At 32.9% G+C, this 27,514-nt stretch overlaps 3 protein-coding genes across 3 annotated transcripts in view; 1 reads left to right on the forward strand and 2 right to left on the reverse strand.

Moving 5' to 3' along the window:
- The window catches only part of LOC142610598 (uncharacterized), a 55,227-nt gene extending 46,187 nt beyond the window's left edge, over positions 1-9,040 (reverse strand). The window contains exon 1 of the mRNA XM_075782469.1: positions 8,928-9,040. The gene's annotated coding sequence lies outside the window, so the exon portion shown is untranslated. The remainder of the gene's footprint in view (positions 1-8,927) is intronic.
- Positions 9,041-14,640: 5,600 nt separating this feature from the next.
- LOC142638175 (uncharacterized) lies at positions 14,641-16,091 on the forward strand (the record flags this gene model as incomplete). The annotated part of the gene is made up of 3 exons (XM_075812221.1): positions 14,641-14,862; positions 15,565-15,743; positions 15,830-16,091. Coding segments are annotated over 3 exons (663 nt in total), but the record flags the coding sequence as incomplete, so codon positions are not given.
- A 461-nt stretch (positions 16,092-16,552) lies between these two features.
- On the reverse strand, positions 16,553-26,108 carry LOC142638269 (uncharacterized). The gene is made up of 16 exons (XM_075812319.1): positions 25,870-26,108; positions 25,258-25,477; positions 25,035-25,153; positions 24,723-24,890; positions 24,556-24,654; positions 24,349-24,436; positions 21,397-21,674; positions 20,927-21,153; positions 20,211-20,410; positions 19,536-19,739; positions 19,344-19,493; positions 19,123-19,224; positions 18,620-18,917; positions 17,546-17,694; positions 17,033-17,317; positions 16,553-16,759 (listed from the first exon to the last, which is right to left on the reverse strand). Exons 1-16 carry the CDS (start codon positions 26,106-26,108, stop codon positions 16,553-16,555), a joined length of 3,033 nt encoding a protein of 1,010 aa, XP_075668434.1.
- Between the last annotated feature and the right edge of the window lie 1,406 nt (positions 26,109-27,514).

The following is a 27,514-nucleotide window of genomic DNA, read 5'->3' on the forward strand; positions in this document are numbered from 1 at the left end:
TTCTATTAACAAATGTTTTTAAATTAAGCCTCTGCTAACCAAACAAAAATAGAAGTCCAAATACAAATCTACTTTAGAACAAAGGGGGCCATGAACCCCCAAGATTTTATTAATTTATAGATATTATTTTGTAAAATTAAAAGTTAAATGTTGTAAAAGTAAAACTATTAGTGGGTTTTTATATTATTATTATATTATTATATTTTTAAAGGGGTTATTGGGTTTAAATGTTTTTTTTTTTTTTTTTTTTTTTTTTTTTTTTTTTTTTTTTTTTTTGAGAATCTATTGGGTTGAAAGTTAAATAATAGCATACATTAGTTTTTTTCCCTAATATAATTTGCTTGGATTGGTAGTGGATTATTCCTTTCAAATATCTTATAATGGATATATCTTCAAATATATTGATTGATTCTTATTTAATTTTAAAATCTGAAACAAGGTTTCAAATTCTGCTCTATTCTAATGCCTAGTCCGGTGTAATTAGCACCTCTGATCAGTTCCATTTCGCACTAAATTACAGTATATTTCTGACTGTTCCAACGTGTGTCTATATATATTCTAATTATGCTCTATTCTGAAACAAGGTTTCAAATTTTGCTCTATTCTAATGCCTAGTCTGGTGTAATTACCACCTCCGGCCTATTCCATTTCGCTCTAAATTACATTATATTTCGGACTGTTCCAACGTGTGTCAATATATGGGGTGTCCCTAGTATTGGAACATTCCATTCCAATAGCTAATTTAGAATGGAATTCAAAACCTTGATCTAAAATAAACATAAAAATAAATATTAAATAATTAATTGTCTTATCCTTATCCTAATTTTTCAAACAATGTTGTATACCCATGTCTTGTACCATTTCATAATAGTGTACATGTGTGATCTTTCTCTTTTTGAGAATCCTGTGATCTAAATTAAGCCAAAGATACATGTACCGTCTATGCCCTTTCAATAATAATAAGGCCAAAATTGGGAATTAACACTGTTTACTAAACAATATAATTAGTAGGCATTATTACAAAACTATATTTTTTACTAACATCTCGAGTTTAAAAAAGTCGATTTAGGGCTATAAATCAAGTCTTAAAGACTCGAATTTAGTGTTCAGATCACATTTGATGTGGCGTTTTTTTCACGTGGTGTCCAACTGAAAATTGAGTCTCTAAAACTCGATTTATAATGTTTTAAGCACACCATTTACACCTTCTCATCAGAGAAGAAAGATAGAGAAAAAAAAAAAAAAAAAAAAAAACTCACCCATAGCACAGCAGCCACCACCACCACCTAAAATCCAACAACACCACCACTGCGAAATTCATACCCACAAACCTAAACAGACCGGACTCCGCCACCTAATGACCCACCAAAACCCAAACCCACACAACCTACAACCCATTCACCGTTTCCCACAACCCAGTCACTGATACCAACAACCCAATCACCGACTCCACAACCCAATCACCGAATCCCACAATCCAGCCACCGATTTCCATAACCCAGTCACCAATTTCCATAACCCAACCATCGATTCATCAATTCCACAACTCAGCAACGACCGTGACCCACACCTCAACCTCGAACACAAACGCTGATGTCCACCACAGAGACTGATCTCCACAAACCCACACCCTCCACCACGCCAATCCCCACAAACCCACATCCTCCATGCCAATTTGAGAGAGATGGATCGACACAGAGAAATGAGGGAACAAAACAGAGAGTGGGGAGAGAGGAAGAGAAGGTGTAAAGGGTGTGTTTAAAACATTATATTTGTTTTGGGTTGGCTTATAAATCGAATCTTAGAGACTCGATTTTCAGGTGGACGCCATATGGGAAAAACGCTACTAAAATCGAGTCTTTGAGACCCGATTTATAAGCCCTAAATCGAGTCTTTTAAACTTGAGATGTTAGGAATATATATAGTTTGAAAACAATGCCTACTAATTATATTATTTAGAAAACAATGTTAATTTCCAATTTTGGCCTAATAATAATGTTTGGACAAAATTTAGATATAGTACTTTAGGTGATGTTCCTTAAGTTCTCCTCTTAAGATTTAGTCATGTGACTATTTAACTAAAAAATACACTTTCATCCCACGAGAAAAAATCCACATGGCAAAATCTTAAAAGACAAATCTAAGAAACAGCACCTAAACATTGTACCTAAGTCTTACTCATAATGTTTTTACTATAAATTTTGTTACAACTATCCTACATGGCAGAATGTAAGTAACAGAAAAAAATTTAGTTAGTCCATATATGTGATAGTGTTTACCAATAACAGTTTGCCACATAAGAGAATTATGGCAAAGTGTGTGATACTAAGTGTTTCAATAATAAAAGATAAAAAGTGTTTATTTTTCTAACATAATATAAACGTTGAGAAATGATTTAATAAACTAAAATAGAGAAGAAGAATTAATTGAATCGTTACTGTCAAAACTTTGTTTATCTAAACGTAGGATTTTCCAGGGAAAATGAAAGATCGTGCAAACTTGTTCTACTTTAGGCTCATATAAATGAAATCACAGCTAAGAACAGAACCCAAAATTTATGCACGCGAAACAACACAAAAGCATTGCTTCAATTAGAAAGCAATCAATCCTAACACAATCTCAAAAACTCATAAAGAAATTGGTAAGATGAGAAAAGTGGACACCCTAATAACAAAAAAATTATCTTATGAAACCATCTCTACTAGCATCCCTGCAAGTGGGACAATTAAGGAAGTGAAATGAAGAGCAATGAACATAACCACTTGGTCATGTGAGAATACGTCAACAGAAAATAATAATAACAATGACATATTCTAATAAACCCACCATGATTCTGGAATCCTCAATCCAAAGCGAGAGAGAAAGGAACAAGCATAAAAGTTTATTTCTAAAAACTCACGTAATGAAATCAACTGAAAGAACAAAACTAGTAAATTGACTTAAGTCACGCAGAAACAGTACAAAAGCATTACTCGAATAACAAAGCAACCAATTAGGCACCGATCGATTCCTATAAAAAAAAAATTAGGCACCGATCGATTACGACTAACGAACCTAGTCTCAAAAAGTTCAAAAGGAAGTTAATGAGATAGAGGGAATGCAGGTACCTGCAGGTAGATGAGAGGCGATCAATATGAAAGGAAACAAAGAGAGCTAAGGACAAAGCCAAAACTTAGAGTTAGAGATAGTGTTGTGTGTAGCAACTTTGACCTTTGCATAGCAGCTGAGTTTTTTTTTTTTTTTAGTTTTACTATTGGTAATATTTGTTGTTAGACTAATTTTTTTGGGCTTGTGTATTTTGTTTTAGATTTTAGATCTATATATATTTTTTTATGATCTTTAAAATGAGGAAAATGCTAAAGTTACAAACTTTTTTACAAATTACTAATGTGATGAGTGACTATTGGTAAATAAAAAAATAATGTAAGTGTTGGGCCTAAATGCAAACCACTAAGAATTTGCTACTTAATAGTTTGTAAAATAATATAGAGAAATGTGACTATATATAACAATACTCTTAAAAGAATTAATGATATTATTAGAAGGAAAAAGTATAATTTTTGTAAAAAAAAATGCTAAAATTAGCATCCATATATAATGATATATTTTTAAAAAATTTGGGTGGCATTGACCCCTAAGTCCAACAGGCTCCGTCCATGCAGAGAGCAATGCTATGGAGGAAACTGTGTGTATATATAACTTAATCCACTTGGCCCCTAGAAAGCACGGGTGCAACTCCACGGCCACCACACTCGCACCCGACGCACACCAACACGACGTGTGGTGCGCGATGTTGCTGATTGTGCATCCGTGCCACATTTTTTTTTTCCTTTCTTTTTTGGATTTGAGCCAAACCAAGCCGATTTAGCCGAATTGGATCATATCGGCCGACAGCCGAAATAGCTAAAACAGGCTAAAAAAGGCCGAATCAGGCCAAAATTGGCTTTGAATCAAGCCAAAATTTTAATAAAAATAAAGATAAAAATTTATGCAAAACTCACCGCTTTGAACTTTGAAGCTCTCTACCTACTGCCTCTCTCATTATCTCACTCTCCGTCTCCCTTCTCTTACTCATTAACAAACAACCACTCGCTTAAAAGTCTGAATCTCTCCTTTGCATCATTGCCCAAGCTCACTCTTCATCTTTTAGTCTCAATCTCTCTATCTCTCAGTCTCAATCTTAGCAATATATAGAAAATAAAAATAAAAATATTTTTAATCGCCATCACCGCACCCGTACCCTCACCCTACTTTTTCAAAAATTGCCAAGTCCCGCACACAAATCCGAATCCGCACCTATGCTTCATAGCCCATGTGAGAAAATTTCAAAGAGGAAAACAACAATAATACATTCATCATTCAAAAAAAAAAAAAAATTCTAGTAGTGCTTCTTTTATTTTATTTTTTGTGCTAAATTTATAGTGTCACAACATAATTTATAGAGAAAATGTTACAAACTAACCCCAAACTCCTTCTTCCAACTTCCTCTCTCCGTGGATTCGGACTACATTGACCAGATACAAAGGATTACGTTGACAAAGGTGGAAGGTACGAATATCGCTATTAGTCCAAACCAAAGAGCACAAATGCTAGTAGACTGCTCCCTAAGCCTCATAGACCGTTCTTGATAGACAAACCAATAAACCAACAGGCGGCTAAAAACCTGCTGAGAACACTGTGGAAACTAGGGAACAACCTCAAAATCATTGACGTTGTGGAAGGGTTTTTCCAGCTTTGGTTTAAAGTTGAAAGCCAATTTCAATGGGTACAAGAACATTGCTCTTGGGACGCATTTGATTCTCCGTGATGTTACATTGCGCCGTAATATTATGTTATTGTAATCTTACATTAATAGAATCTTGATATAAGAATACAACATTGCATTGTTTTAGGAAGGTGACGAGATTAAGATAATGTGATATATTTTGTAATTTTAAATTATAGTAATGTTATAAAAAATAAAATAAACCAAAAATTTTAATATCACATCAAAGACACGTCACAGCTAACCAAACATTCCCTTGGTGTTATGACAACCACCTCTTGGTGATGAGGAGGTGGCAAAAGGGCATGATTGCCCTAAGTGTCTCGTTCTCAAGGATAAGTCTTGTTGCTACGTGTTCTTTGTTCTAGAGGCTGATGGCAATCTTGCGGTGGAGGTTAGGTCCTTGGCCGGTGTGGTTGGGTTAAGGGCTTAAGGAGGTGTGAGGTTTTTCTTTTTAGTTTTCCTAGCTACCTAACAACGAATGGAGAAGAGTTATGTGACTTTTCTGTCAGATTTTCTCGGCTACCAAACACAGTCATTAATCATTTTTCATTTTTCTTATTTATTTCTAAAAAATCAAAGGAAATTGTTGTGGCGTTGTTGGTGATAAGAAAAAGGTAGAAAATTCAATGAAAGAATTAAATCTACAAGCAAAGATTAGAAGAGCAAGAAGATTTTCTTTACTAGAAGATAAGACGTGAGAGGAAGAGATGGGGAGGAAAAAGAAAGAAAACACTAAGGGAAAGAGAGGGAGTCAAGCATGACATTAGATTATATGCAAAAATAAAAAATAAAAAAAGGAAAGAAACATAATATATAAGAGAGAAAAATAGAGAGACTTAACTCAGAAAAAGATAGAGTCAAGTGTCGGTGGGCTGATGATGATTGATGACTGACATCATGTAAGAAGGTTGTGAAAATAGGATTGAGAGCAGAGGAGTCAGTACCATACCGTATTGGTGGGTAGGCCAGTACAAAAATAATCTTATTTCCTTTCAGATTAAATACCGACCATACTGGTGTTATTCCAGCCATACCAGGATAAATACCGGATTTCGGTCGGCAAATAGATTTCGAGTGAAACAAAAACATTTACCGACTTACCTTCTATACATTTTTGTTTTCACCTGATAATGCTTCTTTCTATTATCTCGTTCTCTCTTCTTCTTCTCCCGTTTCTTCTTCATATTTTCTTTGTTTGTGACTTCCCTGTTCTCCACTTTTTTCAGCTTTCCTCCCTTTTTTGTTCTTCAGTTCTCTCTTCAAATCTCTCTCTCAACATTTCAAGGTATGTTTGGTACATGTGTTTAACACACATGTTTTTAGTTTTTAAATAACATTACACATATTTCTATACACTTTTTTACACATATGTATTTCCAAAAAAAAACTGAAAATTGTTGTTTAAATACACGTACCAAACGGGCTCTCAGTGTCTATGTTTGTTTGTTCCTTTTCTTTTGTATTTTTAAAACTTTTTTATCTTAGTTTTGTGTGGCCACATGAAGAGGCAGAGGAGTTCTTCAACCAATTAAAGAAAAAGTAATGTAAAGCATTAAATGTGATCAGACTTACGTTGAAAAGAGAGAGTGAAAAAAAGATTTAAAAAAAAATAATAACAGATATTGATGACAGTGGAAGAGAATAAAAACTAAAAAAAAGTAGTAATAAATGTTGGCAGGTATACCTTGGCTTGTACATGTACAACAACTTCGGATTTGAGTAAAAAAGAGATCTAGAATTTGCCTTATAATTTTTTTAAAACGTCTAGTCAATTAAACAAAAATTCACATTTATTGTTATTTATATATATATATATATATATATATATATATATATATATTGCGATGATTTTGAAACGGTACATTGGTATTAAATAGTACCGAAATATATCATTTTTTTACCAAACCGGTACGAAATTGACTCCCTTGAGAGTCCTAATGCAATTGTTTAATTCCCTTTCACAAAACTTTTTACCAAATTACAGTAACTTTTAAATTTTAGCTTTTTTATTTTTTAATATTTTTTATTTAATAATTAAAATTAAAAATAATTTTTTCAATTCTCAATCTCATCTGTTAAAAACAAAAAAAACTAACGGAATGAAGTACTAGGAAAAATAAAAACCATAGGAAATTAGAGGGAAAAAAAAAAAACGAAGCAAATGCTTCCGTGGGATTAGTTTGAATTTTTTTTTTTTGAAGTGGTAAAAAAAGAAAACACAAATTCCATTGAATTATGCACAGGTGGTCAGTTGGGCTTTTTGGTTATAATATTTTCTTTTAGTTTTTTCCTAGTTTTCTTCTCAATTTGAGAGGAAATTACTAGGGTAAGCTCAAAGAGAAAATATTTAGACTAATTAATTTTTCTTCCACAAATCTACGCAATGAAACACCTCAATAAATTTCTTTCCTTCTTTTTTTTTTTCTCTATTTTTTTCCATCATCCCTAAAGTACCATTTTTAAAAACTCTCTAAAAATTAAAAGAAAAACATAAACGGTATAATTCTTCTAAAATATAATTATAAACAATACAAAGCGGCATCTTATCTTACCTTTTCTTTTTTTTTACTCTAACCTCAGTAACTGTTCGCCTCCGACCCATCATAAATCTTCTGATCTTATCTATTCTGTGTTTAGTAGGAAAAAAAAAAGAAAAAAAAAAGGGCAAAATATCATCGCATTTACAAAGAAACCCAAAAATAAGCCGATTGGCCTTAAGTACCCACCACGCAGTCACACCGGCTTTGGTCCAAAACTCCACCACTGTCACCACAAAAGCCATCAGCCACCAAAGAAATTACACGTGAGCTTATAGAAAAAAAGAAAAAGAAAATATTTGGTATTGTTGGGTTTAATGACACGGCGCCAGCGTAAATCTGAGAGTCGGAAGGTATGGATTAAAAAAAAAAAAAAAAATGATAGTTTCAATTGTTATTGATGATAGTTCTTTATCATTAGACCAAGACATTAATCAATTTTTGGTAGAAAGGAGAACTGAACTCTAAATCTCTTATACAACTATCAAATACCAATTGAACTATCTGTGACCCACCAAAAGCTATGGTCTTGAATGTCAATTTTTCATCCAAAAACTAATCAACAAGCACAATGATAACAAACAAAAACGGCCAAATAGATCTCAACAAATTAAGAAACTATGATAAATTAAAATTGCAAACAAACACAAACCCAGAGAATCATTAACCAAACCGATTAATAATTTTGGACGAGAACGAATGATTTTTGTTGATTTAGAATTGTATATTTACAGTTAAATCAATTATTTATAAGCAAATCGAAATGCTTTTTATGCAATATTTACAACCAAATCGCGATCGCCGATCGGAGAGAGATTTGGGTGGAGTTCGGTAGCAGTGGACTAAGTGGTGGTAGTGGCGTAAAATAGATTGATAAAAATTATGTGAAGTCCAAAAGAGAGATTTGTGAAAGTGGAAACGAGGCTGAAAAGGTGAAGAACTTGTTAGAATTCAAGCACATACACAGCTTCATCAATAGAGGAATTGAGGAATGAAAACTTAAGAAAAAGAGAGAGTTTGTATGTGAAATGATAATGATTCCGTATGTTCATAATTAATTAAGCTCTGGTTCCCATATAAGAAGAACAGAGGCGTGGGAAAACACTAACCAACTGACTAACAAAAAACTAACCAATTGAAATGCAACACCTGTCATCTAACTCTACTATACAAAACTACATGTAGCTTTATCAACTAATACATAAACGACTTGTAGCTTTAGACTATATACAAAAACTGTTTCAGCCTGTACCTCACATATTCTAACCGAACTGAAAGCGAGGTGAAGAAGAAGAAAAATTGTGAGCTGACAGAGACCTGTTTAGATTCCGAGAAAGTGTGATAAAAATCTGTAATTTCAAAGCTTTTTTAAAAATATTACGGTGATGGCCAGTTTTGCATAAGAGGTATCAAAATATTAGGTAGTACAAGATATTCTCTTTCTTCTTAGGAAAAAAAGCAAAAAGTAGTACAAGATATTCCCCGAATGAAATCTGAATCTAATAATGAATTGGATGAATAATGAATATTTAATGGTAAATACCATTTAAAACTGGTAATAAATGAATAGAAGGTTAATTATTACCATAGTCTAAAGTAAAAACATGAGAGAAAACAGGTACCTGCTGGCTCTCTAACTCTCTACTGTCTTCTGATCAAAAGACACAAAACCCACGGGCTCCCTCAGCTGAAAAAGATAAATGAGAAGACATTTTTTTTTGTTGGTAGAAGAGAAAGACAGTTGATAGTTGGTGAACTGGGAGAGGACAGGATATGTTTAAATAGGAAAACAAGTGGGATGCAATTATTATTAATATAGGATATTGCACCGGATCCTAATCCAATTAAGTAAATAATATTATCTTGATTAGTATGTCAGTGCAAATGGAAAGGAAATGATAAATAATTATTTATACTCAAATAAAAAATTAAGTAAAAAACATAGGAATAATGTGTCTAACATTCTATGATTTTTTATTTATATCTTTCCTTCTTTTCTGGCGTGCCAAACTCTACACCTTTTCTTATTAAAAAAAAAAAAAAAAAAAAAAAAAGCTCTACACTTTTTTAGTGTCTTTTGTGTGTGTGTGTGTGTGTGTGTGGGGTAAACTACACCTTTTTAGTGTCATTCCTTTGTTATTTATTATTATTATTATTTTTGATGTAAAGGGAGAGAATTTGCTGCATACCATTGTACAGAAATTACTATATATTAGGTTAGGTGACAGTAGAATAAAGTAGTAAATATTCGTGGGTCATGGGTAATATACAAGATCAGATGGATCTTAGGACACTTTTCACTTATTTTTTGCTCCAAAAAATCCTTTCCTTTAACCAAATTTCCCAATTCAAAACTTATCTTACCGATTTCCAAATTATAAAAAAAAAAAAAAAAAAAAAAACGTATTCAAAACTCACAGTTTTGTTTGGTGATTATTTTTGGTTGAAAACAGTGTGTTTATGTTTTTTTTTTTTTTTTTTTTTGAAAACAGTGTGTTTATGTTTGGTCACTGAGATTATGGTCAATGTATTATTGTATTTTTTAAGAATCAATGTACCTATGTCATCCTAGCCTTACACTTGTAGCCATCATACAAGAGAATAACCCCACAAAACACCTAGGCAGCAAAGGCAAATTGAAAAAGAGAAAGATGTGTTAGTGCGAGTGGAAAAGAAAGGATAAATAATTAATTATACTTAGCCAAAAAATTAAGTAAAAGGCAAAGGAAAAATGTGTTACTTTTTATGATTTTTTTATTTATATCTTTCATTCCACGTGATACCTTTTTTGTGTTGTTCCTTACATTATATTATAGTACATCAAAGACTTCGTCATCCCCTACAATATAGATTTTAGAACATGCAAATCATGAGTGGAACTCATTGTGAAGCTCAAAATTATAAACCTGAAAGTACATTAAAAACAATTAGACCTTTCAGTGGTAATAAAGCAATAACATTTGATCTATGTTTGCCAATGTCTTAAAGGAGGCAGCAAGTTAAAATAGGATAATTGAATTCATTAGAGCAGATTGCTTTATCTAATACCATGTACATTTTAATTAGACGATCAATTCATTTAAGTAATATCTGACGCATTCTCACAAAATAATAACGATAAAGAAAAATATGATTTTTTGTTTAAAAAGATTACCTGAAGAGTTTGTGTACTTCTAAAAGAAGCAAATTTCTTCAAGTATTGCACTAGGGAGACAGAGACCATTTATTTAGTCCTAAGAAGACCACCCTCCTGGCCTCCTTATTTCCCTTCCTCCTCCGTGTATTTAGAATTCTAGAATAAAACAAAAGACCACTCAGGAATTTTATCAAACAAATTGTGCATTAACATTTTTTTAGTAAAGATAAATCAACTTTTAAAAGTTTGAAAATGGCAGCCGATGGAATCTAAATTTCAGACAGTTCTTCAAATGAAACCACAGAGTACAGAGAAAAAAGGGGTTAAATACTTTTTATTAAGTGCCCTTGTTGATATGAATTAATAGTAGATAATAATATTATAAAGAAAACATATTAATGAATCCAAGCACCCCATGTCGGGTAGTATGGACAAAGGTGCAATATAAATTATATAAGGATTTTGTTAATGTGTGCTCTTAGAGCACACAATAATTAATTATTTTTAAAAAAAAATTTCTCGAAAATTGAAAAAATATTGACAAAATATGTAGCAGACGCACCCATAATTAGGCCAGAATATGCCACTGATGTTACCACTTACCTTAATCGTTAATAACAATAATAATAATATATATTGAGTGGGTTCCAGTCGTTCAAGATAAACTAATCAAAATTTAAGAAAGACATGTTGATCGAAGATAAAAGAAAAAGAGTGCCTTGGAAGATTGCTGGATCTTGGATGTTCACAACATCGTACCACCTTACTGGTTTAAACAAAAATTATTTTCAATGACCACTGACCGATCGATATTACAAGCACACCGTCACACAACTCGTCAATTGCTATTTCATGTTTTGTGAATTTCACTCATTCTGCATTGTAGGAGTCTGCATGAATCCGGTTGGCTTATTATTAGTGGTTTGTATGAATCCAGTTACATTTGGTTTGAATTATTTTTTAAACCCAATTTGACGAGGTAGGATTTTCCTAATCCAACTCAACTGTAAAGAATGGATTGGGTTGGTATGGGTTCTTTGGGTTAGAACCATTTCTTTAAGCTTAATAATAAAAATAAAAAAGCATTAACAGTTTTACACATTTGGGCATAATATTTTAACTTGATCAAAATAAAATATAAAAAGCACAAAAATAAAATAAAGTAAACTATCAAAATAAAATAAATCAAAAAAATAAATTTAAATACATATATTTTTTTATTTAGTTATAAATAGATTTGGTTAGGGGAATTACTTTCGTTAAAAATTTAAAATCATAACACCATTGAAAGGTAAAAAAAAATTTTCTCTTGAATTAAAACTTTTTTCCTTTATAAATTTTGAAACTTAAAAAAAATTAATATAAATTGAAAAATTTTTAATTATATTTTTTTAATAAAACTTGATATATAAATATATTAAAAATCACAAAATAAAATGTAGAAATAAATAGGAAAAAAAATTAAAGGGTTTGGTGGGGGCAGGCAGCACAATCCCCCTATCTCGCTCCTAGCCTACACATGTTTTTCCCGTCCTGAAGAGGGATGAAACACCCTTGATCTAATCCCATCCCAACCTATTACCTTTCCTAATTTTGTTTGTAGCACATAGAAAATTTCAATTCTTTTAAGGGAATCTCATTTAATCTCTTGTTTTTTAAATTAAAATAAATAAATTTATAAAAGACTAAAATTACTATTATTAATTTAAACTTTAATGTCGAGAGCCTAATAGACTAATAGCTCAAATAATATACTTGTGAGGTGCCGAAGACCCGAAAACCCGAGGATCCAAAGAGCCGAAGATCCGAAGACATATTAAAAGGTTTAATGAGCCGAGAAGGATAAAGAAAGAGGCCCGAGGATGAAGTGGGCCAGGTGGGTAAAGGAAGAAAAAGAGACTGATGATGTAGGAGACATATTGCACATATCTGGGTGTGGCTGGATAACTATGAACATCGCATTAAATGTTCTGTACTAACCGTTCTGGCCGCATTGAATAGGAAGTACCAGCTTTGTCCGCTGCATTAATGTAGAAATGACCTGAACAGTACAAAACACAGAGCTAAAGCTTCTCTCCACTACCGACTACAAAGGAACAGACAGGTGTCAATAGAAAGGGGTAGAGTAGATGGTGAGGTGTAGGGCTGGGATGATAAGGGTAAAGGGTATAAATAAGAGAAGAAAGACACAGAAAAAGAGGACTTTTGTTGTTGCGACCCTCTCTATAAATTCATTGTATTCGGATCTTGAGTCAGAAACTGTTGTTGTAGTTGTAAGATTTGATATCTGATTTTTGGTCCTTACAATACTTTTTATATATGTTTCCAATAAAAATGTTTCAGGTTCAAATTTCCCCTCCTCCAATTATGAAATTATCAAAGTTTGAAAAATTAGCAATAATTGTATTCATCTAACTTTTCAAAAAATATTTTATATTAGGATATCTTAAAATGGGATAGAGAAAGAAAAGAGCGATTAGTTGTGTTCCCTTTTTTTAGAATCTTCCTCGCTTTTAGGGTCTTTTGGAAGTCTTCTTCTTTCATTTATCCTAAATTAATAATCAAAAAAGTTAACAGATGCCCTAAAGGTGTTAGTTTAAGATATACTTTTAGAAAACATTTTATAGGAAAAGAAAAAACAACCAATTTTTATAATAACTTTTTATATTTCCCATGAAAGTAGTATTAAAAGTTTTTAAAAAAATCCATTAAAAAATGCCCTAAGAAATAACTATAAGATCATGAATTAGATTATCGACTTAATGATACCTCTACCATATTTCATTTTATTTTTTTTTTCCAATATCTGAAACGGAATATGCTTGCTTTGAGCTGATTTTTTCAAGCACAAGCCCGACTCTGACCATTTCTTTTGCCTTATTTTTCTCAGCATACACAAATGGAATGAAATGTACATTACAAAAAACGTAACCTATAGTCACATTTGTAAGTGTCTTTAGCTGTGTTTTTTTGATAGGGCCTATAGGATAAGTCCAGTCAAATTATATATATATTTTTTAAAAGGATGGCATATAAGCCGAATAAATTTTTTTTTTTTTTTTTACCTAGGAGCTATAGTTCCAGCCATTTTTAAAGAGGAGGTATAGCCGCATTTTAAAAAACACGGCTATATGTCCAGCCTAAAACTACATTTCTTTTTTAAAAGGATGGCATATGATGTACAGCCGAATAAAAATATATATATATATATATATATATTTTTTTTTTTTTAAATAAAGGAGGAGCTATAGCCGCGTTTTCAAAAACGCGGCTATAGGTCCAGCCAAATAATATGTATTTTTTAAAAGGATGGCCAACAATATAAGCCGAATAAATTTTTTTTACCTAGGAGGAGCTATAGTTCCAACCATTTTTTTACAAGAGGAGGTCTAGTCGCATTTTTGGTCCAGCCAAAAAATATATTTCTTTTTTAAAAGGATGGCATATAATGTACAGCCGAATAAAAATATATATATATTTTTTATATAAAGGAGGAGCTATAGCGTGTTTTCACCTACCCCTACAAAAAAAAAAAAACCACCGTATGACATCCCCACTTTCCCACCTACCCATACTCTTATCTTTTCTTTCTTTGGTCATTATTTTTGTGCTTTCCTGAGTTTCTTTCTTTTTTCTCTGCAAATCACGCCCTTGACTTTTTTTTTTTCTTCACTCCAGCACAACTCTTTTTTTTTTTTTTTTCTCTGTGTTTCTTTGCTGTTTGCTACTTTTTTTTTTTTTTTTCAACACAACACACCCACCGGTACACTCCACACCACCATATACTTCATTTTTCTGATAATCTTTTTATGAGTATTATACTTTTGTTAGAGGTTATTTTTTATCTAAGCTTAAATAGTAAAAGCAAGGTGATTTATGAGCATTGGGAGTAATATTTATGTGTTTATATGTATGGGTTTTATATTGGTGAAATTATTTGATTTTGTATTTTTTGGATCTATGCTTGAATTTGTGCTATTGTGTTGCTGATATTGTGCTTATGTTTAAGTGGGTTTGTGTTCTTGAGCTTGTTCTTTTGTGTTTCTAAGCTTGTACTTTTGTGTTCCTTGAATGGATTTAGTGTTAAATTTGGGTTGGTTTTGTTGAATGAGAGGAGCATGGGTTTGTATTGTTATATTATGGAGCACGATGTATTTGTATTGTTAGTATGTTGTGTTTGATTTTGAATTTTTTGGGTGTGTTTGTCAATGCAAAGATCCGGGAGTGGATGGTTTGAGACATTATTAAATAGTCATATTAATGTAAGCTCCAATGGAGAAATCTTTTTCGTTAGAAATTGGAGGATTAATATCTCTTCTATTGTGCAGGCAATGGACAAGGTTTATAGACTTGACTGGTTCAGTAGTTCTTCCAAGAATGAGTGCTCAGCTGCGGTTGGGCTCAAATGGATGCTTAATCAGGTGAATAGCATAGAAGTTGGATTACAGATTGAAGTACTGAGGATATAAATATTTTGTTCGATAATATAATTTCTTAGTAGCTTAATCTCTTTATTTTTGTTTTTTAATTTTTAAAGTAATTCCCAGCAAAAGACACATATATCACAAGCCAAACATTAACTTCAAATTCTTTGTATTCGATAAGTTTAGAAAGTCTATAGTTTTCAAAAAAAAAACTACAATTGCTTACATAGTTTGTTGTGATGGGTGCATGTCTACAATGGACCAAAGTGAAAATGATGTAGCTATTAAAAAATTAAGTCGTGTAAACAATTATGAAAAATGTTAAGTGGATCGAGTCAAAATGTTTGTTGCATATATCTTATGTTAGAGATATATTAGCCCAATGTAATAGGCCCAAGCTCAATCCTTCTAGTCTAGGATTTAGCCTAATATATACACCCATGTTAGATTTTATGAATGTAGAGAAGAGAGACAACACATGAGAATTATGTGTTTCAGCCTAACGATCTACATCCATAGAGGAAACCTTAAAAGAGTTACATTCTAAATATATGAAAGTGTAGTACAAATTTTGTGTTGTAATGAACCATAACATGAGTGTATATATTAGACTAAACCCTAAACTAGAAGGATTGAGTTTAGGCCTATTACATTGGGTTAATATATCAACATCTCCTAAATTGCTGAATACTTTGGCAGGGTTTGATCGAGCATCACAAACAGATAGTGGAGTACTTTAAGAAGAGAAGAGTTTCAGCAATATTCCTCTTTAGAAGGTATTTGCTGCGCAGAATGATCTCTGTGCTTGCAAACTCCTATGACAAATATGCTAAGCCACTCAATGTAACCCACAAGTCTCACGTTCACTCCCCAGTGGACGTCTCTCACCTTCTCTACATACACACAGGTAGCGTGAATTTCAACTTTCAATTGGTAATTAATCTCATAGTTTATATGGATTGCCAGCTCCTATACTAGCAAAATACAAGCCAAAAATCAATTCAACATTACTTATACCCGAGCTGAAACAAGCAGAGGAGACAACTACCAAGGCTATAGAAGACTTTAAGAGCACCCTCCACATAGTTCTCTATGAACAGAAATGTAAAGAAAGCAAGGAAAAGCAGAAAAGCAGAGCGAAGTTCTTGAGAGAATATTGTAAAACTGAAGTTATGATTCTTGATTTACTCAGATTCAGATACAGTCCCAATATAATACATACATAACTAATTCCGTAAGGATTGGAACGGACTAATTGTAAACACTAATCAGATCATGACACGTATACAGATTAATAATTAACTCTACTTAGCCTTGCTTCTCCCAAACTACACACAGTTTAGAGCTCTTACACTTATACTACCTGTCGTTTTGGACACTCATCAGAAGCATCAGATATACATTGCTTTACATTCTACTACGAAAATCTTATCAGTTATCAACAACTACACAGTTATTTTGACCTTTTTTATATTACATTTTCCCCTTAAATAAACGTTAACAAATGCCTAGCCAAGCCTTTATATACATAGCTAATAGCTTGGCTTATTTACAATCCTTGACGAGCTACATGAATAAAAAGAAAGAATTATTGAGCAATTGATCATGTATCGGACTGCTTTATAAAACTTTATTTGCGGTATCGTCGGCCCTAGTCAGCAAGTATTTGACCAAGAAATCGGATATATTATTCTGTTTCACTTCCACTGGTGTCATCAGGAGATTCAGAACTATGTTTTCGTGGAATATTGAATTTGTCAATAATCCTAACAGTTTTTAACGGTTCCTGATCCGAATCAGCTGCCTTCCATTGGCTGGGATTCTCTCTAAGGTGGCTCAACTCTTCTGAACTTTGCCCCTTCCATTTAGGATCCAGCTCCCATTCCTCTGGTACCTAAATGCCAATGATCCAGCTCTCATATTCATTAGGTTCAAGGTTCTTATACAATTATACAAGTTGAAACGAAATAAAAACTTAAAAGTAAAAACATTTTTCTATAAGAAACAGATTCTGTCCATGTATTTACTAGTACCATTCCAATTCAAGCACCACGATAAATAATTTGGCTTTACTAATTTAAATTAATTGATTGTCTATAAATTTATTTGAATGTTTTTGATTTGTAAGTTTAAGTAATTGCACTGGGGTAGGAGGTTGATTTCTTACCTTATCAACTGCAAGGGTGAAAATTTCAAGATCACCATTATGTTTGATGTGAAATCGAGTGAATGCCTTGTAATCAGCAATTCTAAGTGAGGAAAAGGCTTCATCATAGTGTAAGTTGAACCAATTGATGCAAATGTATAAGTAGCTTCCAAATACAAAGGAGACTGCAGGGGTTGATAAGACCCAGAAATAAAGGAAGATGGAGGCATAATACAAGATTGCACCCCATCGAGAGATAGACTCCATCCCATTCTTGCAAACATTGCTCCGTGTCACAGCCATGAGCTAATACATTTCATTTGAATATACATTAGTAAAGAAGAAGAAGAAGAAGAAGAAGAAGAAGAAGCATATTTGTGAAAAATTGTGATTAGATAAATATTACTTTTACTTGAAATCACCACAGATTATTTTTACTAACACTAATCACAATATGCCACCTTAATAGTTATGAAAAAGATTAAAGAAATATTCGGTAAAAACTTTGGCGTCCCAGAACTTATTGTTTCTCACCTCTGGTACATCGAATGTAGACATGATATACTTGATACATGCAGGATAAAGCCCAAAAGACCATCGCTTTATAATATCTTGAATGACAACTGGAACTGGAAGGTGCCTATGGAACATAGATTGGTGCCATCGATACAAAGAGTGATAGCCTGACCAAGAAAAAATTATGGTTGAATTTATTAGCTTGTTAGGTTTTTTTTTTTTGTTTTGTTGTTACTCAAGTAAGAGATCCTTAACCCATTTATTATCTTCTTTTTTTAGAAAAAGATTTAATCTATGATATTCGCTCATGATGATAGCTCTTTATCATCAAACCAAGACACCAACTCTAAATCTCTTATTAAACTATTAGAGACTTTATCAGTTGAATTAACTAGAACTCATAACCTACTTACTATCTTAGATGTCACATAAATACTAAATCAATCAACATATAAAGTAGGAAAAAAAAATCAACATATAAAGTAGTGAAACCTTTTTAGTTTCATTCTCAAAGATTATGGGATAATAAGTGACTGTTAATTGAAAGGGTTTAGCTTACTTTCAGTACTTTTTTAATTGGAATCTCATTTTATTTTAATGAGAGACTGTCACGTCACCCACTAACTAAATAAAATATGGAGATTAAAACTCACTACCACTTACTATTGTATATTTAAAACAAAAAGACATGTCCAATTAAAAAAGTACTAAAGATAATCCAAACTTTAATTGAAATTCAAGATGAAAAAAAAAGTTGCTTTTATTGACTTCTCATTTGCATTATTTTTAACTATAGTTGAGTGATTCTAGGGCTGTCTCTTTTGGGTTCTATATAATATATAACTATTCTCACCAGTTGTAGAGATATCCCATTAAGTCTACCGTCCAAGAAAGCAAAAGCTAAGTTCAGCCACAAATCTCAACAATAGTATACTTGCTATGTATGCTAAAATACATGAAGTACAAAAATATGTAACTTCATCACTAAATAGAAAAGCTTGAGTATTGAGTTTTCGTACAATTTACAACAATTTGAAGAAAGAAAACGTTTGGTGAATGTTACACATAAAGAAAGGGAAAAGGAAAACTGACCTGAAGTTTCTACTAGTTTCTGCCGGACAAGGAATTCAATACCCAATTCGAACACCAACATGAGAATTAGAGCCGCGGCTAGATGTATTGAAGCATGTAGAACTCCAATCAGTATCCGAGTCTTGCATGACACTTTGGAAGGTACAAATGCAACTGCCACGATTAGCAATAGTGTAGCACCTCCTAGAGACACATAAGAGTGCTCCAGCAAGTACATAAAAGCATTCCACACTGTGCCAAAGAAACTCCTCGAGAAGCCAGAAGTTGAATCTTCTTCAAATATGTGGTCAAGCTTACACTAGAGAAGAACATGAAAAGGGGAAAAATCAGCTTGATACAACTGTTTAAGTTGTTTCAAACTTTCAATTAAAGAGAGGAAGAAAGAGGAAAGACATCATAATCCAGGTGAGACTTCTAGAGTTTGAATCTCTCTCTCCTATTTATGGTGTATAAAGAAAAGTTACTATAAATTTGAATAATCAACAAATAATAAAAAAGTTCACCTGTGGGAACATAGAAAAGACCAATATAAAATATATAATGCCACCAATAAAGTCAAATTGCCAATTTTCCTTTCTGAAATTCCAAATATTTCTTAATGCAAGCTGCAAATTAAAAATCAATAACTTGTATTAAGCAAGAAGCAGAAGAAAATGTTTTAAAATGTGAAGTTGGTAATAAAAGGAAATGGAACAACTAAAAATAAAATTTCATTATTACTTACCCTTCTTGACATTTTATAAGAAGGATAAGCATTTTTGCACTTATAGGAGACTCCATGAGATTCATTGAAATCACGAAAGACATGGGTGGGATGTGTAAATGCTCCGCCACAACCATTTACAAGGAGATGTTGGGGATAAACTGACTCATTCTTTTTATTTGGCTGAGAAGAATTTGACTCGTTTGAACTAACAGTTGAGTGACGCATATAGTGATGTATGTCCCCAGCAATTCGTAGCCTACACCTTTCTTTTAAAATATTATATATAAGGTCTGAGACATTATTTCCTTTTGATTGCTTGTCTGAAGCATCTTTTCTAGAATCATCGTTCTCATACCAATCAAGAAGCCAATCTGGTTGATGTGTCATAATGATCACAGAGTCTGTCCTTCTCACCTTAATTACATATAGTTATACATGCAAGGTAAAGTCAATTAACATTAATATCATCCATATAATAATACATAGGAAAAACCTGTTGCACATGGTGTGTAAATACACTACTCAAAACAATTGAAATGTGACTTTAAGTCACAATTTTCAATTATTTTGAGAGGTGTGTTTTTGCGCATAGTGTGCGGTAATAAACTCAATCCTAATACATATTCATATACTTCATATAATAATACATAGGAAAAGCCTGATGTACACGGTGTGTAAATACACTACCCAAAATAATTGAAAGGTGACTTTAAGTCACATTTTCTGTTATTTAGAGCGGTGTGTGTTTGCACACAGTGTGCAGTAATAAACTCCAACCTAATATATATTCATATACTTCGTGATATAAATGCATTTGTAGCATAAGCAATTAATTATTATCATCCACTAATTCAATGCTTTGTGTAAGTAGACATATGTATATACCATTTTCCTAGCTAGTTTGGAGAAGAATTCGAATTGGTAGACATCGATGTCACCATGGAGTGCAAGATCAAGGCCAAATATCCACCATCCCATAGGAAGTTGCAAGGCGAAATAACTCTTCTTCTGAGGCATGAACCACCCACCCAACCAGCTCCTGTGACATATATACCTCGTAAAGGTATGAAGTCCATCAAACCAATCTGTCAAGCCAAAACAAAACATTACCTCAAAAAATGACAATCTAAATGCAAGCAAACTTGTAAAGGTTTTTTTTAAAGAAGTATGAAGAATGGTCTTCTCAAAAAAAAAAAAAAAAAAAAAATACACACACACAAGCACGCACTCACGCACACATTAACACACACACACACGCACATATAAATATATATATATATATATATATATATATATATATAATTTCTTTTTTTGATACATGAAATGAAAATTCTCATGGAAATTAGTAAAACCATTTCAAATGAAGATGATCTTTATTAATTAGATATATATTTTGACTTTAGTAAAATGACACCAATTATATTTATTGCAACATCAATTTATATTTTGTAAGTTTTTTTTAACAAAATTAATACTACTTTTAACATTTTTCCTTTTATGTATACTCGTTACAAAAATATTAATATTAGTATTGCATCCTCTTTTTCTGATTAAAAGGAAAAAAAAAAAAAAAGATGTTGAAGCTAAAAACTAAGACCAACCATGGTTTCCTGGAATAACAAAACACTGAGGGCCATTATATGATGTTGGTTGTTTTCCTCTTTTGGTTCTTTTTCTGTCTTGCCTACGCTCTCTAGACACCCCAGGAGGCACTGTAGGCTTGTTGACAACCATACGTTCTTGGTCATTACAGGATGGTGGCTGAAATGCATACGTAAAAGGACGAAAGAGCCGCCTTTCATATGTGAACTCTGAGGGATTAGGATACCTAGAATAAAATCAATGGTTTCAAAAATTAATAAACAACATACTTTTTGACAAATAATAATATATAAATATAGTAAGTATATAGTAACAAAATGACCAAGTGTTAGAATATTATGATTAAATTTATAATTTCTTAATAATTTAAACTTTTGAAATGAAGAAATTGGCAATTATGATCAGAGACCCATGATCATATAGGTAGAATTGTCATATTAGGAATGATAAACAGGTATTGTCAACTTACGCAAGATCCCCTCCAATGAGTAGTAAGTCTCCACGTTTTAAGGTATCATAATCGATTTTGTATTTTTCCTTTTGGGCTGAGTCGATTTTAATTTGGGGTTGAGCAAGTAGACGTGCCACAGCATAAGTTGAGTTCCCACCATCACCAGTATCAGCCATGAAGTCGAACCACAGTTCTTTTCCTTTACTAAAATGATCATATAAATAATCGCCTTGTTGAATTCCAGCTTGTGCCTCATTTTTATTTTTTGGCTCGACTTGATTTTGGTTCATTGCCGCCTGAAGATGGAAGGAAGTGGAAACAAATTACTTTATATATATATATATATATATATATATATATATATATATATATATATATTCTTTTTTCCTACAAAAATTAGAAGAAGAAAGGTACTTATTGGCATATGTAAGAATTTTGAATAAGATGTGGTACCATCATGTGTATGTTTAAATTGGTAAAAAGACTAAATCTTCAATGTCCTTCCTTATTCTAAAAAAAATAGACATAAATCCTAATACTTAAAAGGGGGTCACTTTTTCAACTACACTATTTAGTTATTTCACATCATAGAGTCAATTCACAAGAAACTTAAGTATACAATTAATTTCCAAAAACCTTTTAACACTCCATATTTGTCTCAGGATGAAGTTATTGAGTATATTTTCCTAATTTTTCAATGTTTGGGGCAAAAAATACTAGTCGATTTGCAAACATTATTTTCATGCTCAAAGAAAAATTACAATGAAATTATAGAAAATAATTTATTGTTTTTAAGAGCACAAATTATTTACAAATCAAGTATGTGTTAAAATAATAGTTAAATTATTATCTTTATCATCTTCTTTATGACACCATCATCACCTCCCTCCTTCCTCCTCTCACACAATCATCACCACCAACTACCCCATGTGCCACTTGTGGGGGTAAGAGTTATTAAATAAACAAATGGGTTGTGGGCTTGATCAATTAGTACTAGTTTGTTTTTGTCATTAGACCCCTAAGCCCACGAGTCAGCCTACACTACAGACGTCCGAGGAGTTGTCCGAGGATGAATGTCTCCTCAGATGGGCTTGGCGAAGATCCTGGGATTTGCCAAGGAAGTTAAAGGCAGGATCCTGGAAAAACTGATGGGTAAGAGGGTAATCCAAGGACCCTCTAAGATGCAAGGACGTGAGATAAATATCTAGGAAAAAGGCTGCTACCTCCGCATTAAAGACCCTGCATTTACTTTCTTAGCCGCATTAATGGGGAAATGGCCTCTGAACAGTAGGGTTCAGCCTCCCTGATATTATTTGAAGACTTCAAGAAGGTAGTGGATGGGACAAGTATCTAAGGTGAAAATTTGTATGACACGTGGAGGAGCCAGTGAAGAAGGAGTATATAAAGAGGTCAGAGAGGAAAGAGAAGCGGATCGCCACTTTTTTGCTAAACAAAAAAAGGAGCTAAGGATTGTACACATTGGCCTAGAAAGAGAATATTTATACGAATCGTCCTCGGCTTACGTCCGAGGAGATCTATTTGTCATATTTGTTCATCATTTGCACGGATTGTAACACTCTGGTCTATTAGTTAAATTTCCAACATCCCGAACCTAGATTTCAAATCCACACTCTACAAATCTTATTGTCTAAGGCTCATTGGGCCTAAGCTCACGCGTATCTTTGAGTTCGGGTGCAATTGTGCACTTACACCACCCTTCCCCCCTCATCTGTTCCACTTCCACCATTATTAATTTGTCCATTGAGTATTTTGATTATGTGATAATTTTAATATAGAATTTTTTGTGAAACCAAATACAAGATAAATTCCCCCCCCCCCCCCCCAAACTTTCAAACAACTTAGAAATTAATTTTTTTTACGTAAAAAAAAGTGTTAGAGATATATTAGTTCAATGTAATAGACCCCAAGCCTAATCCTTCTTGTTAGGTTCTAAGAATTTAGGAACTAATATATTAGAACTCTAATATGTATTGTTGGCAAACTATGATCAAAACAGGTGTCTAGGTGTGTTTTAGACTTGCTCAAAGTATGTGATTTATGTAAAGTTGGAATCGAGTTAACTGCAGAAGTTACTGTGCATTTTTGTCTAACTTGATCGATCGAGAATTAGACTCGACCGATCGAAAGTCATGCAGATTGTTTTTTCTGCAGATTTTCCAACTCAGCCCTAAGCCCATATGACATCTAGGGTTTTATGTTTTTCCCTAGGTATAAAATATAAACCCTAGTCACGTTTTTGAGGTTGCTCATATTGCTATTTGTGTGAATCTTTTGTGAGATCTGAGAGGTGCTTACCTTCGCACAAGTTTAAGATTATCAAGAAGGAGATAGCTTCAAGAACTTGATGATCAGTCAGTTGCTGCCATAAGAGCTTAAAGATACACAAGCAGGGGTGCTTGTAGTTGCTGGAGAATTCAAGAAAAAAAGAGTCCGAGGTCTCGGAATTTGCACATGATCGTGTTAGTAAGTTCTACTGGTAGGTAGCAATAGGATGTTAGTGGTCTAAGTCGCTATTGTATACTTCGATTCTTTCATAGTGGATTTAGGTTTACCTTGAGGATAGCTAGGTTAAATCCTCCCCAGGTTTTTTACCGGTTTGGTTTTCCTAAGTCATCATATTTTTGTGTTTTTATATTCTGCACTTTATATTGATATGATTATATGATTGTGTTAACCTAGATCTGGAATTTGAACTAAGTAATAACTTGGCTTGTTAACTAGGTTAATCTAATTGTGGTTTAAGGGGTCTAAACAAACTTTTCACTTCTAATTTAGGATTTAATCCACTATATATACACATGTTATAACTCATTGTAATACAAGATTTATACTACACTCTAATATATATAATAGGCTAAACCTAGACTAAAAGAATTGGACTTAGACCTATTATATTGGGCTAATATATTTCTAAGAAAAAATTAACAAAACTTAAAAAGTTAATTACACCTGCAATATACGCATGTCAAAGCGACCAAGGAAGACAGTTACTGATAGCATGAGATCGAAAACAGTCTTGTATAGATCAGCTGATGTACTGCAACACATAGCCATCACATCACCAGAGCAAAAACAAATTTAGGGGGTGTTTCATGTTTGGAATAGCAAACAAATTTAAATAAAAAGGAAGAAAAAAAAAAGGTGACAGAAATATACCCCGAATACCAAGGAACCATATCAAAGAAATCAGGTTTGGTTTGCTTATTCTTCTTGTATTTTTCGACTGGCCTGACCATAAGAACACAAGAAGCACTCAGTCAGTTATAATTTAACAATTAAAATTATGCTTTGCATGATAGAAAATCAAGCATATTAATATTACTCACCCTAATGACCTCTCTGCTACATAATTGGCAATGTAAAGGCCTATAAACGTAGCCCAAGACGAGTAGACGAGTGAGATTTTGTCCGATGAACTCTCAGGTGACTCACTGCTAGGTAGCTGAGAAAACAGAAAAGAATTTGTATATGATAGAGTAAGAATAAAAGAGCTGCAAATCCAAAATGTATATTAATAAAGGAAATAAAAATAGCAGTTTCCTCTATAAGTATCCAAAATATACATACGTACCTTGCAATAAAAATAGTGTATTCTCCCATAATTGTCCAACATACAAAAAAGCTGATAGTAATACTCACTCGCTGACTCAACCGGAGCAAGCCAAGATGAGCAGACTTTGTCTTTCAAATACCCTTGTTCAAGCGGTCTCTCTCTACAGTGACTCAGGAAAACACAGCAAGCTATACTCACAGCCTTCAAAGCATGAAAAATTATTTAGAGTTTATATGGCAAAGGGAAAAAGCTATGACTTGATAGGAGAACATAGTAGAGATACCAGAAGTAGCTTAGGGACTTACAGCAGAAAATTGGAGAATGGCCCAAATGTCTGGCCACTTTCGAGCCTCACATGAAATAATATATTGGAGGCAATTATAAATATAGTGGAAAGCGAGAAGAAACATAATAGAAGAGGCAAAAGTTGTCAAAAACAAAGAAAGATTCATTCTCATAGACATTGCCACTGACTGAGAACTAGGAAGATGATACACAGCTGCTACTAAAAGCCAGGATACATACCTGCAAAAGTAAATTTCCAAAAATTACTAGTAAATTTTATTTTTAGCATCTAACCGTTTACAAAGTGATGTGTATATAACACGGCATACAATTTTAGATTAGTAATATTTAATCTAGATCATAAAATAGATCAATTTCAAATATGGGAAAAATAATTTTCCCTGTGCACATACATAGAGAAGGGCATATTGCGAAGTCAGCTAACTATTGTCGCCTATATACACATGTATGTATGCATGATTAATTGCGAACAAAATTATCACAAGATTAATTATATTTACCACTTATAGAAATTGGAATAGCTTGGTTTCCCTATCAATGGCTGGGAAAAGAATCTGATCCAAGGCTGTAGAAAAAAATAGAAGAATCCAAACAAACAGACATGCACAGACCACCAAACAATGCTATTGTCATCGTTAAGCGTGTGCATAATGTCGAAGAAGAAGAAAAGCGCACAGCTCAGTAGTGCAACCATGACGGCATGACGTGAAAGCTCAGGTTGGGAAGGCCACGTGTCTTTTAGAAAGCCATGCCTCTTCAGGAATGTCCTAAACCTCTCCATATTCTCGATATTGAAGGTGTTTAGAAAACCAGTCCTAACCTTAATCCTCATCATTTTGAGCGCTTCCATATATGCACCAAATTGCTTGTTAGATTCTCCTCGTTATCTTGCACAATGTAGTTCGCGTTGCTTCAGTTGATTCACCGTACCAGGCAAGCTTCGAAATTCTGAGAAGGGAGTGCTATTAAGTGTTGCCATTTAAAGGAAAAAAAAAAAAATTACTTGCAAATAGTAACGGACTTTTAAAATAGTAAGTCAAAACGGTAATATTTATATGCACAGGTTACTCATTTTCTAAACAAAGATCTACCTTTCTTTTTAGAATCTTGTCACAACTTGATAACATGTGTGATTGTAATTGGTGAATTATCACTTTTACACAGTGCTGTTATTTTTGCTTAAAACTCTACCACAGTTTTGAGTTACCTAAAAGCTGTGCTATAAAGGAAGCTGCGAAGCCATGAAAAAGATCCTAGGAAGCTAGAAGTTTCAAAGTGGTAGGCTTAACCATGGAGCTTGATGAACCCTTTTGTGTTAACTGTTAAGCAAGAAAGTGAGAGTTAGTATGAGTGCCTAGGAGTGTGTTCGTGAATGATAGTATTATGTATACTTCAAAAAGTTCTAATAAATTGAGTGCAATTTTCCACACGGTGATGTTGTATCATTGATGGACTCATATGAAGATCAGTCTTTTTCAGGGAACATAAAAGGAACATGCAAACTTGTTCTATATATAAAAGGATAACATAAATGAAATCACAGGAAAGAACAAGGCCCGAAATTTATGCAAGAAACAGCACAGAAGCATTGCTTACATCAGAAACCAATCAATAGATTCAATACCTAGTCTCAAAAATTTTAGAAGAAATTCGTTAGCTGAGGAGTATATATATATATATATATATATATATATATATAGCTCAAAAGAAAAACAACGGCATATTCTATATTCTAATAAACCCAACAACGGCAAATTCTAATAAACCCAACTGGAATCCATTTTTCTTCAGTTAAAAGAGGAACAAGCATATATACAATTTCAGTGTATAAAAAGGCTCACATAATGAAATCCAACAACAAAACTAGTAATAAAAACATTCAAACTGGAAATACATGAGATAGAGAAAAGACAGGTACCCGTACCTGAAGGTAGGTTAGTGGCGATTTTTTGTTGTTGTTGTTGCTGAATGGTAGATTAGTGGCGATTGATAGAAAAGAAATGAAGAGAAAAATGTTGTGGAGAATACTTACATATATAACTTAATCCACTTGGCCAGTTGGCCCCATGTGAGAAAATTTCAACGAGGAAAACAACAACGGAATATATATATATATATATATATATATATATATATATATATATATAAAAAGTGTTTCAGTTCTTCATTCCCTGGTCTCTACCCTTCTCCGAAGCTTGGTGGAAGCAACACCTGACTCCACCAACCATGGAAGATTGCTTGAAGTTGACAACTTCG

This window comes from Castanea sativa, chromosome 1, assembly GCF_040712315.1.
Source record: "Castanea sativa cultivar Marrone di Chiusa Pesio chromosome 1, ASM4071231v1".
NCBI classification, from domain to species: Eukaryota; Viridiplantae; Streptophyta; class Magnoliopsida; order Fagales; family Fagaceae; genus Castanea; species Castanea sativa.